The sequence below is a fragment of the Lissotriton helveticus genome, chromosome 10, assembly GCF_964261635.1.
Source record: "Lissotriton helveticus chromosome 10, aLisHel1.1, whole genome shotgun sequence".
In the NCBI taxonomy this organism is placed as follows: domain Eukaryota; kingdom Metazoa; phylum Chordata; class Amphibia; order Caudata; family Salamandridae; genus Lissotriton; species Lissotriton helveticus.
The window spans coordinates 105,951,374-105,965,532 of NC_136071.1; the positions used below are offsets into that span (position 1 = coordinate 105,951,374).

General features: G+C 45.9%; 1 protein-coding gene across 1 annotated transcript in view; it reads left to right on the forward strand.

Moving 5' to 3' along the window:
- The window catches only part of LOC144785986 (uncharacterized), a 252,354-nt gene that overhangs the window by 87,682 nt on the left and 150,513 nt on the right, over positions 1 to 14,159 (forward strand). The window contains exon 5 of the mRNA XM_078664891.1: positions 9,852 to 9,879. Within this exon, the coding sequence (XP_078521017.1) occupies positions 9,852 to 9,879 (28 nt within the window). The remainder of the gene's footprint in view (positions 1 to 9,851; positions 9,880 to 14,159) is intronic.

The window sequence follows — 14,159 nt, forward strand, 5'->3', positions numbered from 1 at the left end:
TCGCTCCTTTTCCCTGAATGCGGCAAGGCTTTGGAACAGTCTACCTTTTCAGTTAAGGTCCAATTCGGACCTCACTTCTTTTAGGAAACAGTTGAAAACTTTTTTGTTCAATAAATAGGTGTTTTCGTTCTGCTCACTATCTCAGCTGACCACACACAGTTAGCACTCAGCGCTTGGATGCCTCCGGGCAGCTATGTGCGCTCTACAAAACTCATTTTCATTTCATTCATTTCACATAAGAAAAAGAAACTGTGGTCACACTGTGTACAAGGAAAAATGAGAGACAATTTGAAGCATTAAAAACAGTCAAAGGGTGGAGATGATTATTTGGGATGGACTTGGATATTATTGGATGGGGGAAGACTAGGAAATGAAAATAATATGCAGGGAGAGATATGGACGAAACTCTGCCAATGAAAAACGGAATTAAGAAAGGGTAAGGGAATAAAGTGGCATTTGTACCACAGATGAAAGTGGAAATACCCCTAAGGGTAAAACTGGGAGGATTTTTTTTCATAACTAAATTCTAATTAGAACATTGTTGTCTTGATCTCCTGCTTCTCTGAAGAGCTTTTAGCAAATTTCCTGCTCCAAATCCAATGATTCTACAATCGTGGGTTTGGTGCGTGCCTTTTTCTGACCGTCTTTACGTCATCTAACGCTTATCAATCCAGGTTCATCTAGTCTCTTAGACAAATATATTTTTCCAAGGGCAGTTTCTGAGTTTGGGTCCGTGTGTTCTTTGAACATTAGTAAAAAGGATTTTGTGAATGCCTATAGATTGAGGGAGCATGAAACAGAGGTACATGAGCCTTTGGCACTTTGTTTGATGTTCTGGGTTCCTTAGCTACACCATTTGTACTGGAGGCTGCAGGGTACTAGAGAGGCAGGTGAGGTAGGACCTCGTGGTTATGCTCCCTACCGGAGCTTTAGATTGTGTTATAGGATCGGTTGTCTGCAATTTCAGGTATGTTCATAGCAAAGCTTCATCATGACATTTTGGTCTTCTGAATGAAGAGATCTGCTTTAAGATGGTTTGGTTTCATTGGTTTGAATGCTTCTTTTCCCATTGAGGGAGAGCCTGAACATTTACCCAATGCATCTTGCTACCCCCACATATACATTTTTTGTTTGTTTCAGAATTGTAGCTTTTCAAAGGAAGGGTGACAAAAATAAGGTGGGAAATTTTGAAGGTGTCCTTGCAGGTTTGGTCGTGTCTCATTTTTTGTTACACATTGCAAAATTAGCAACATCTGAGTGCTCCTCTGGAGTAAGAGGTGCCCAGGTGGGCGCACCTCGTTTTCAGTGTGAATAGGTGGGTTAGGAACAAGCAACACCGTGTTCCAGATAAATTAAACTATGTTTCTTCAAGTTTGTTTCCAAACATTTTTCTCACTTCTATCATGGATTTCAGAAAATTAATCCTGAACTTCCATTAAGGCCTTCTTGAGCTCCATTTCAGTATCAACAAATTAAATATTGCACAACCTGCAGAAGGCATGACACCTGTGTCACTCATACATTGTCAGTTGACACTGCCTCCTCTTTCCTAGTTAAATCTTGGAATCAGATTGTGCTCACTCACAAAGAAAACTAGACTGGTGCCTCATCCACATGTTCTTGATTCCTTCTCCTTTGCCGGGGGATGGCCCTTTGATTGTGATGCTCTCTACGTCTGACAGGTATGGTCTGAGGTTCACATGTTTGAACCTCATTAAGGCCAACTCTGCCTAATAGTTTTAACAGGTTGATTCGAGATAACGAAAAAATAAATAATTTGCTGTATTTACTGCAAAATATATATAGGTTAGTAGTATTATTACAGACAAGACCAAATCCATTGATGCGATCCTAAACAGAAAAACTAAATTGATCACTGCTTTGGACTAGTGAGGCTCCCTCCCACATTCAACAACTTGACAACTTGCATCTCCATAAGATGTATTGACCTCCAGAAAGTAGAACAAAGTTGAACATCTCATGGGAAGGTGACATTTTTCAGACAACAAGGAACTCACTATATGCTTCATAAGGCTGTGTTGCCTAATACACAAACACTGCTGTTAGTGTGCTCTTCCAATGATGCATTGTTCTTCTAATAAAAGGAACTAGACAGGTTATATCTGGAAAAGGGCTGATGCCCTTTGACAGACAACAACTAAACATCCTATACCATCCCATTCCACATATGAGAAAGTTTGTTTGTCTCTTGTGACTGGTGCAGTGGCATTAAACATAACATTAGAACTCATTGTCAAGGGTGTGGTCTCCTCCTACTGACAGGAACAGAAAAAATCACAGCTTCATAGAATGTTGGGTCTTTCTGCTGGTCAGGCAGAGGGGGTAAAGCTACCATGCTCTCTCAGCAATTTCATTACTCCCTACAGCGGGAAAGGAAAGGAGTAGCAGTAATTCAGCAAACAATATGATATTTTCCAATGGTTGACGCCTTGCGCTGTTCACTTGGACAATCTCATAAATCACAAATGGATGAAGGCATTTTCTCATCTAAGATAGTCTCACACTACTACCATGTGCCTACATATGCACACTTGTTTGGTGGAGCCTAGCTGCCTCATACCAAGGGGTCAAACCAAATTGACCCTGAGTACGTGCCAGGGCATAGGCTGAATGCTGTCCTCATTCCTTTCATGGTCTCTGGCTACCTTGTAGCATCTTCTTGAATTTTTCTAGGTATTGAAAGCATGCCACTAATAGTTTTATCTATTCTCTTTTATCAAGTATTTGCTAAATTGTTTTTCTGTATTCATGCCTAATCGTAATTCCTATCTGTTGCTTTTTATATGTTAATACTTTAGTACTTGCTTGACCCCTAGAGGTGGAAAATTAAGTTGAGGAGAATGTTCCAGTAGGAAATATTTCACCAAACTCAATCTAGGGAAGGCCTAGAAGGAAGTGGGAAGGAACAGAAGTGCATGAATTTGGTTGATTTGTAACAATCAGTCCAAAGATGGGAAGGTTGTGTGGCAATCTATTGAGCTTAGCACTGTACATACTGTCAATGTAAGCATATATAGGGGAGTACAGATGAATTATTCCTAATTCCAGATCTACTTACCACAACAATATAGTGGTAGTCGATACTGTGGAGTCAATGTAAGTGCGGGTCAATATTAAAACTCAACATTTTGATAGAACACCAAGAGGAATGCCGGTCCATGGCTCAGATGATTTAGTACACATTCAACATGAAATAGTATGTGTATATGTATGTACATTTGTGACTTTTAAGTGCAAAACACATCATCATTGTACATGAAGGCAATTCTACAGTAGTAGGGAGCTGTGGGGAAGGGAGAGGATGCTGGGATGAGACTTGGAGGGAGCTTTGAGCAACCAAGAGAGCAGCCGGACTGCAGTTGGCGGGGGCAGGGTGTTGGGGAGGGGTGGGAGTGAGAACTCTTCTGCAGTGATGCTGCAAAAAACGCACCAGGGTGTATGGGAATGCTCCAAGATCACCCAAATGGCCTGCATGGATATTAAATGGTGTCAAAGCTTAACCACCCCAAATGTTCAATATCATAGAAGGGGATCTACTATTGCACAAGCTACTACTTATGTTACGATATATCTGTAGGAGACATTGGTTAGTGATAGATTCCTTACCTTAGAATATCCCCAGGCGTCAGACTGGATCCGGAAAGTTTTTCGTCAGCAATACCCCTGCTTGTCAGTAGGTGGGGTTGTGTGGCTCAGCTTCTGTCGCTGGCATCGTAAGCGCCGAGATGATGTCACGGAGACTACTTAGGCGCCACCCATGCGTGCTGACGTCAGTTCTGTACACGACTTTCCCCGCCAGGAACGCAGAGCCATGCAAGAAACTGACCACTGGTGCCATGAAACTAGTGCCCTGAAAGGGATGACCTTCACCCTATAAATCACTTCGCAATACGGGGAGGATTTGTGGGGCAGTAAGGAATCTATCACTAACTAATGTCTATCGTTACACAAGTAATAACTTGTGCATCTGAAAGAGACACGTTAGTGATAGATTCCTTACCTTAGAATAGATACCCCAGCAATACCAACCCCGGTGGTGGGTCTGCAAATAAGATTACACCAGAAAATCACAGAGAACAGAACGGCCAAAGACGCCGTCTCTCCGGACTTGAATGTCAATGCATTAATGCTTGGTAAACGTGTGCCGCGAGGCCCACGTAGCAGTCTGACAAATATCCTGCAAGGGAACGCCGAGTCCCAAGGCAGTGATGGCTGCCGTTGCCCTGGTAGAATGGGCACGCAGCCCCACAGGAGGCTCCTTCTTATCCAACGTGTAACATGCTTTGATGCAAAGAACGACCCACTGAGAGATGGTCCGTTTGTGAACAGCTCGACCTTTTTTGATGCCCACGTAGCCAACAAAGAGCTTGTCATCCACCCGGAACTGTTGTGTGCGCTTCAGATAGAACGAGAGCGCATGTTTTTGGTCCAGACGGTGGAGCATCTCTTCCTCTTTTGAAGGATGCGGAGCCGGAAAGAAGGTGGGCAAAGTGATGGTCTGCCTGATGTGGAAGGATGTGACAACCTTTGGCAAGAAAGAAGGATGGGTCTTTAAAACCACCTTGTCCGGATGAACAGAAAGGAAAGGAGGTTTAGAAGAAAGAGCCTGGAGCTCACTCACTCTTCTCGCAGATGTGATAGCTACCAGGAAAACCGTCTTTAGAGTGAGAAGACATAAAGGACAGTTATGAAGGGGCTCAAAGGGAATGCACATCAGAGAGGTCAAGACAGGATTCAAGTCCCATTGAGGCAATATGAAAGGCACGGGAGGAAACGTGTGTGTAATGCCTTTCAGGACACAGTTAACAACCGGGGACTTAAAGAGAGAAGGCTGATCTGGAAGCCTTAGAAAGGCGGAGATGGCCGAAAGATAACCTTTGATAGTGCCCAGAGCAGAGCCCTGCTGGGCCAAAGATAGTAGGAACAGAAGGACCTCAGAAAGAGGGGCAGAAAGGGGATCCACAGCTTTTGCTGCGCACCATGCCACAAATTTGTTCCACCTGCAGGCGTATACCGTCTTAGTGGAGGGACGCCTGACTGCGAGAATGACACCACAGACTTTGGGAGGAAGATCAAAAGGTGTCAACTGTCATCACTCAATCTCCACGCATGAAGGTGGAGGCTGGACAGGTTCGGGTGGAGGACCATCCCCTGCTGCTGCGACAGATGATCCTCCCGAAGAGGCATTCGGATCGGGGGATCGATTGCCATGCTGAGAAGCTTGGGATACCAGTATCTTCATGCCCAATCCGAAGCCACAAGTATGACTTGAGCCCGGTCGTGGTAAATCTTCTTCAGCACTCTGGGCAGAAGTGGTATAGGCGGAAAGGCGTACAACAGATCGCAGCTCCACTCGCGACGAAAAGCGTCGCAGAGCGAGTGCCTCCTTGGAAATTCCAACGCGTAGAATTGATGACATTGCGCGTTCTCTGCGATGGCGAATAGATCTAACCAAGGCTCTCCCCACTGCAGAAAGAGACCTTGCACCACGTCGAGGTTCAGATGCCATTCGTGATCCATCAAGCACCGGCGGCTGAGTTCGTCCGCCCTGGCGTTCAAAGAACCTGCCAGGTGTTGAACCACCAAGGTAATGCCTTGATGTTCCAGCCATGTCCAGAGGTGCAGAGCCTCCTAATAGAGGGTTCACGACCCCACCCCACCCTGTTTGTTGCAATACCACATGGCGGTGGTGTTGTCCGTGAACACCTGCACTACACTTCCCCAGACAGAGGGAAAGAATGCCTTCAGTGCAAGTCGGATCGCCCGAAGCGCCAAAAGATTGATATGGAGTCGGAACTCTGCCAGAGACCAGAGGCCTCTGATCTCTGCCTCTCCCTAGTGGCCGCCCCATCCCAGGTGGGATGCATTTATCACGACTGTGTGCTCGAGTTGGGAAAGGGAGAGGAATCTGCCATTGACCCAATCACGATTCGTGAGCCACCACTGTAATTGTCGTGCAGTGCCCTCCGAGATTGGACATGATCGGACAGGAAGCCCTGATGCTGTGTCCACTGCAGAACCCGCATATGCCATTTGGCATGTTGCACTAGCAGGATGCAGGAGGCCTTCAGGCCCAGGAACTGGAGGGTCATCCTGACTGAAACCCGGGATAAAGGCTAAAAGATCGGAATCATAGCCTGAATATCCCGGACTCGCTGCTCGGGAGGTTACATCCGAAGCTGCGCCAAATCCAGAACCGCTCCGATGAAGGGGAGCTTTGAGAGGGACTCAGGTGCAACTTTGGCACGTTGATGGAGAACCCCAGCAAATGGAGGAGGTCGGCCGTAGTCTGAAGGTGGCTGACGACTGCCTGGGTGAGCCCGCCTTTAACAACCAGTCGTTGAGGTAGGGGAAGACTGACACCCCTGACCTGCGCATATGAGCTGCGACCACCGCCATCACTTTCGTGAACACCCGAGGAGAGCTGGTGAAAATATGCGTCCTGCAAGTCCAACGTTACCATCCAGTCTCCAAGGTCGAGGGCAGCCAAGACCTGGCCAGAGTCAACATCTTGAACTTCTCCTTCTGGAGGAAGCGATGGACATTCCTGAGGTCCAAGATGTTGACTGACCGCAGCCCCAAGCTGGCAGAGGAAAACAACTTCTAGCCAAACTGCTCCTGCTTTTTTCGATTCCTTATCTGGTAGGGAATGCACTTTGGGAAGCCGAGGCCTGAATGACCAGGCTCTCCCGGGTCAGATGATTTGTTAAAAAAGCAGGGTCACCCAGTGCCGGGCGATGACGCCTGGCCATGTTTTTATCCACAGGGACCCTGTGGCTGGTCTAGACCATTTGCCCATCAAAACATCCGTCAAGGCCTCATTGAATGGAAGCAGAGGTTCCATAGAATTTGCCGCCGGCTGAAGCACTTCAGTAAGGAGGTCCGTCTTGAGAGTAGCAGTAGGCAGATCGAGGTCAAGAGCCTCAGCTGCTCTACGGAGCACCACAGTATATGTGGCGCCTTCCTCCATGACAGCAGGAGGAGACACAAAACCAGGCTCAGAGTAGAGGTCAAGGCCACCTGCATCCTCCGAGTCCTCCGCCCACTCATGTTCGGACTCGCACTGCTGTGCAAGAAGGTCCTCCGATCCCTCCCAGCCATCCCCCTTCTCCATGGCCCGAGGCACAGGCTGCTGCGGTCGGAGAGGAACGGGAAAACAAATGCTCCAACGGCGCCAGGAACAGCGCCGATCCGGCTCCATGTCCCAGTTAGGGTCCCAAGCCAGAGCAAAATTGCCCGGAAATTCGGGCAAGGGTGGAGGTGGGACGAACGCAATCCATTCCGGCACCAGGAAAGGGGCCGCAGGGGGCCGCAGGGCCGGAGCCACCGGCGGAGTACCCTGCAGCACCGGAGCCACCGGCAGAGGACCTTGCGGCGCTGGGGCCGGTACTGCCGGCAGCATTGGCGGCAGAGCTGGCAGCAAGCACCGGCGGCAGAGCTGGCGGCAAGTTCCCTCAATAGTGACCGCGGGGCCCGAAGGCATGCCAGTGGGAGCCCTAGGCCTGAAAAGGCGGTCCATGGCGGCAAGAAACTCTTGTACCTGGGCCGGAGTCGCAGACGGACCCAGATAAGGTGGGTAGGCCGCGGGACTCTCAGGCTCCAACGGAGCCATGGGGGAAGGACCCCTGGCCCCTTCGTACGTGTCCGGAGACTGACGGGGGACCGGAGACTGACGGTGGGAGGTCGGAGAGCGTACACGCTTCTTCGACTTTTTCTTGTGACGTCTCTTACCCGATTCCGAGGGTGAAGACTTTGACCCTGAGGGGCGATGATGACGGCTCTGTGGCCGGTCCCTCAAGCTTTCAGGACCGCTCCCGAAAAGCCTTCGGAGCCATGGCCAGACAGTCGGAACATGACCCCGAGTCATGGTCGCGCTCCAGACAGTAGAGACAAACCGACATCGTACAGCAGCAGGCCCGCAGGATTTAAACCCAGGCATCCCTACACGGCACCAGGAGTCAAGACTCAAAGAAGTAGAGACAAAAGTCTCAAAAAAGGTAGTCAAAAAGTAACTAGGGTACGTGCTCTAACCGGATCTGCGCTTACTGTCACGGAAAAAGAAAGAACTGACGTCAGCGCGCATGGGTGGCGCCTAAGTAGTCTCCGTGACTTTATCTCAGTGCTTACGACGCCAGCAACGGACGTGGAGCCACACGACGCCACCTACCAACGCCCAGGGGTATTGCTGCCAAAAAACTTTCCGGATCCAGTCTGACGCCTGGGGGTATTCTAAGGTAAGGAATCTATCAAGGCAAGGGTTGTTATGAACAAGGAGCCATAGGAACAAACTGATATATTTACTTTCCTAGGCAGTACTATAGGCCGTAAATTAGACTGGAAACCCCAGATAGAAATCTTGACACTTATGCACTCCCAACTTGCAGGAGCAATTTGAAAGAACACAGGCTCTCACAGACCAAGCCTGTAGGTCCTGCACTTAAGATATATAACACCAAGGTCATGGCTTCCACTCTCTATGGTGCGGAACTTTGGGGATTTGAAAATCTGTACCCATTAGCCCAGGCCCAAAATAGATTTGTGAGAGGTCTAATCGACCTCCCCCAAAAAGCACTCCACTCACACCCTTATAGCTCGATCTGGGAGGTAACTCCCTGGCAGAGGTTGCTAGATTTAGACCACTTGCCTAGTAGAGAAGACTCTGGTCCACCCTGGAGCTAGGCCACTACACCATAGCACTTAAAGACATCAGAGATGCCGACTCCTCTCACAAGATCAGCTGGTTGCAGCGGGTGAAAAGCTCCCTGATGAATATGGGCATGTGAAGATCCGGTGAATAACATGTTTCCCCCCCAAAAAGCTTAAAAAGACGCATACTGGGATTTTATTAGAGCTGGCAAACTGTGTTCCCCCAAATCATCATCTCTGACCAGTATCTTCTTGGAACACAAGTGAAAACCTTTGTATGAAGACTTTGGGACTTCCTAACAAAGCCTATTGACAGGAAACGTTTATTTCAGTTCCGGAAAGGTACACTATTAATTAAAGTTTTCACCAAAACCTGGCACCATTCCCAAGACAGTAAATGCACATTTTGTCAGATTGTGGACAAAACAATATCCCACATTCTGTTTGTTTGTCCAGCATATAGTTCTCCACAGAGCAAATGGCTCAAACCAATATGTATGAACATGGGCACCATGTCGAGTGCTACTGCACTGCGAATATTGAAGACTAGCACTCAGGAGGCAATTGTGATCGCCCTAGCGAAGTTTTTAGGATGGGTGTGGTGAATTCGACATAAGATTGAAAGCAAGTAGACTGCAACAGTGACTGTTTTAAGCACAGTCTTCTACTTAGCATCTACCACATGGTTATGTATTACATCTTTTAGCCAGTACTAGGACACACAGGCCTAGAATTCTAGATGAAATGTTAATAACCTCTATCAATTTTTAAAAAAAAAGAAAGTAAAAAAGTTTGTATAGCTCATTTAACCGAAATATAAACTAGCTTGTTTTTATAATGGTTCATCATTCTGTTATGTACAGTCGTTTGTCAAATACTGGAGTTTATGTCTGTACTATTTTGGTGATCTTACTTATTTATTGTCTTTCATGATGCGGTCGAAATAAATATATAATAAATTAAATTGAAGGAATCTATCACTAACGTGTCTCTTTCAGATTAAACTGTATCTGTGGTGTTTGAGTAACTCAATACACACTCATTCTAACATACAACATTCACTAGAGAGGTGAGGTGTTTAGTACTCTAGAAAATAATTATGATAACTACAAAAGAATATGAAATAAGTGGTGAAGAACAATTTTGAACTGTTTTGTAACCGTGTACTTCTTTGTCACTGACAGAAACCTCCATGTGTGCAAACATAACACGGTAAGTGTGGACTTTGACTATGCTTTTGATGGGACATGTTGATGTACCTAAAAGTATGTAATATATGCTTATCCTCTAGATAGTATGAAGTAGTCCCAAATGAAATGGTGTGTTATGAGGCTACATACAGAGACTTGAATAACAGCTGGGACTTGTCACAGAGCTAATGTTGGTGTTGTGGTAATTGACCAATGTAGTTCTGATCTCGCCAAGGGTTTGAGTTATATCATATTACAATGCTGCCATTATATATTTATAGTAGAAAAAAGTCTATGCTGAGTGTACGGGAGAGACATGGGCATTTTACAAAAGCTAATCTGCCACTGATATTGCTAGAGGCAGAAAGAAGGTCTACTTCAATTTCTTAAATAAAATTAGTTTTTATTAACAAACAGAATGAAAAATGCATATTTACTCTTCCTATCGATCTGTTGCCCAGAGTATACATTCACATACAGGAAGCAGCAGCTGAACTGATAATAGTATTAGAACTATGAACTGAAATTGATACAAAAGATTGCATCTTCCGTAAGATAACAGATTGTGTGTTAGATACTCAGGCCTCTCCTACACTTGAATCCAATTCCCTACAGATCAGGAAACTGCTCAAAAACTGAGTTTTTCAAACTATCTTGAAAATGTCCAACGGGAACTTTTAGCCCATTGTTTAGGGCGTGTCCAGGAGTCATTCCCAGCCACTTGCTCATGCCTGGCATAAATGTTGCATGATTGCATGTTTTAGATTCAAAGGTTAGGTGTAATCAAGCAACATGATTTTGTTCTTAAAACCATCATTATTGGTAAACCTCCCGGGCCTCACAAAAGATCTCGCTGTGTATCGGCACTGGTCCACATATTAGGGGTCAGATGTTTGTAGAATTACTATGAGTATAACTGGGAGAGATATCTCCACCCAGATATTATCAATTAATCTCCCCCACAAGTGGTTTTAAGAGCAAAATCATGTTGCTTGATTACACCTAACCTTTGAATCTAAAACAGTTCACATTTTTATGTATTACTACACTCACCATGCTAAGATGGCGGACGCTTTCTACACCATTCTGCTGAGTGAACCCGTCGTCACTGTTGTTATCCTGGTGATGCGGGTAGGTTTAAAAATGGTGCTTTATTGACAAATGGTGTAACACTGACAAAGGATTTTATCCGAAACGCGTTTGTTTTCCATACCATCTGCTGAGTAAAATAACGTTGATGGATGCCTCCTGTGTGCCCGAATTTCTGTTGTAAACTGACGGAATTGGTAGCGTTAATCTATTTCGCGGCAAGCACCGGCACGTTCGGGCACCCGCCTGGGAGTGCCGGGTTACAGGTGCACTTTGGAGCGGTTATATATATATATATATATATATATATATATATATATATATATATATATATATATATACATACATATATATATATATATATATATATATATATATATATATATATATATATAATATATATATATATATAATATATATATATATATATATATATATATATACATATATATATATATATATATTACCTACTGGCGGTCGCCAGTAGGTATATATAGTTAGGATTTTTTCTCTATGGGATTTTTGAAAATTCTATGTCTAATAACTTTGGCGTTTGTGGACGGAATTGGCTGAAATTTTCAGGAAAATGGAACATTTTGTTTCTGAGCAGCCCCTGAAAATTTGGGGGGGGTTCGTCAAGGGGGGGCCGAGAAAAAAGGGGGGTCCCAAAACGTGTTTTTAACATTGAGTTTTCCATAGGGCGGTTGGCCTCACTTTTAGCCCGAACGGCTGAATGGATTTGCACGAAACTTGGCAAAATTGTAGGGACTGGTAGCCCGATGTGCCTTTGCTAGGTCTCAATATATGTGCTCCAGTGGATTTTGAGAAATTAACGTTCAAAAAAAGATATATATCTGTAACAGCGGACCAGGCAGCGCTCCGGTTCGCGGACTTTACGCGTTACGGAGCTTTGTGAAGCGAAGCTGATTGGTTCTCCGGCGTCTGTAAACATTCCAAACAGTCCGTAGCGGCCACCATCTTGTCTCTCGGTAGGATCGAGAGACAAGAGGAGGCCAAAGCGAAGGGGCAAATGACCATAAGGGGGCATAGTAGATCCTCCCTGACCCTCTAGGTTTGATGTGGAGGTTTTAAAAGGGCCCCGCGGGGCAAAAAAAAAAAATAATAATAATAATCGAACGGCTGAATGGATTTGCACGAAACTTGGCAAAATTGTAGGGACTGGTAGCCCGATGTGCCTTTGCTAGGTCTCAATATATGTGCTCCAGTGGATTTTGAGAAATTAACGTTCAAAAAAAGATATATATCTGTAACAGCGCTCCGCTTCGCGTACTTTTCGCGTAACGGAGCTTTGCGAAGCTGATTGGTTCTCCGGCGTCTGTAAACATTCCAAACAGTCCGTAGCGGCCGCCATCTTGTCTCTCGGTAGGATCGAGAGACAAGAGGAGGCCAAAGCGAAGGGGCAAATGACCATAAGGGGGCATAGTAGATCCTCCCTGACCCCCTAGGTTTGATGTGGAGGTTTTAAAAGGGCACCGCGGGGCAAAAAAAATAATAATAATAATAATCGAACGGCTGAATGGATTTGCACAAAACTTGGCAAAATTGTAGGGACTGGTAGCTCGATGTGCCTTTGCTAGGTCTCAATATATGTGCTTCAGTGGATTTTGAGAAATGAACGTTCAAAAAAAGATATATATCTGTAACAGCGCTCCGCTTCGCGGAGATAAAATTATCTCTGTATTACCTAGCTGTTGCTAACACCAGTTAGCGACCGCTAGTAGGAGATAGCGACCATCTTGGGCCCCACTTTGCATGTCAGTGATATTTATCACTAATGACATGCAAAGTGGGCATGCCAAGATGTTAGCGACTTGAAACAGTCGCTAACATCGCTATCTCCAAAAGCTACCACCTGCCCTGAGCAGTTCTTAGCCATGTTATCCAATGGGAGGTGGATAACATGGCTAAGAGCATTAGCTCGGTAATGCATGAATATCGCTGAGTTTTCAGCGATATTAATGCATTGCGGTAGTTTTTTTATGGCATTTGCGATAAACCTTGATAATAGCAAGGTTTATCTGCGATAATTTCTGACGATGCTTAGCGGTAAAAAATTCGTTGCTAAGCATCGTTAGGGATAAATATCGCTTAACTTTGGTAATATGCCCCAACGTCTGTTAACGTTCGATTCGAAGGAAATCAGGAAGTGTTGAAAAACATTGTCTGCGCCATCTTGCCTTTTTTCAAATGCCACACTTTTGTCGTGCACGGCAGCCATTTTAGATGACTTGACCAGACCCACTCTCTGCACGCTGTCGATCCTTAGCATGGCTCCCCACCCTCGCAAGCATCTCCCCCAGGCACTGGTCACCCCCGCTCTCTGTCTTATGCATGGGTAATAAACCTCCCCCCATCTGCGCTGCTCTTCCCTGAGAATCACACCCTGTGCCCGCCCGACACCTCCCTTTCGCCCTATTCACTACCGCACCCTCTGACACTCCTTTTCCTCTGTGTCCGATTGTCCAGGCCGGTCCTAGGCTATCAGCTAGCCCTGCAGATGTAGTTTATGGCCCCAGCTGTAAAGAATCACCCCTCTTCAAAGGAGTTATAGTAGATCAAGGCCCACACTCGATGAGATCCGTCACAGCACACGCGTTCCTACTATCTGAAAACCATCCTGTATTGTGATTGGGGAGGGGACCGAGCCTGAAGCGGAAGATTCCAGGGATGACTCTTTGTACATCAAAGTTTTTACAATTATGTGTCACATTAAAAATATATAGCACTCCAATAAAGTAGTAAGATTATAAAACTTTATTAACTTATAAATATATGCAACAAAACAAAAACAGTAAAAACATATAAACATTTTTAGGGAAAAACAACGAAGTAGCGGTCGGCTGTGCGAATAGTCCCAACGCAGCACAACGTCCAGATTTCTGGACGGCACCCAGGTGATGTTGCCTGGGTGCCGCACTGATTTCGGCATCCGGCGTGGGGCGTCGCGGGGGGTGGGTCATCAGTAGCAAACTGTTGTGCGAATAGTTCCAAGGCAGCAGAACGATGGCACCAAGGTGATGTCCAGTAAGTTGCCGCACTGGTTTTGGTATCCTACAATGCTGCTCCGAATAACGGCGTGGGGCGCCCCGGGGGGGGGGGGAGGCGGCGTGAATGGGCCTCTCCAGGTGGAGTCTCGTCTGTTGTAGTGGGGCGCCCCTTTACCGTTTCAGTTGCCATTCCGTCCGCTTTTGG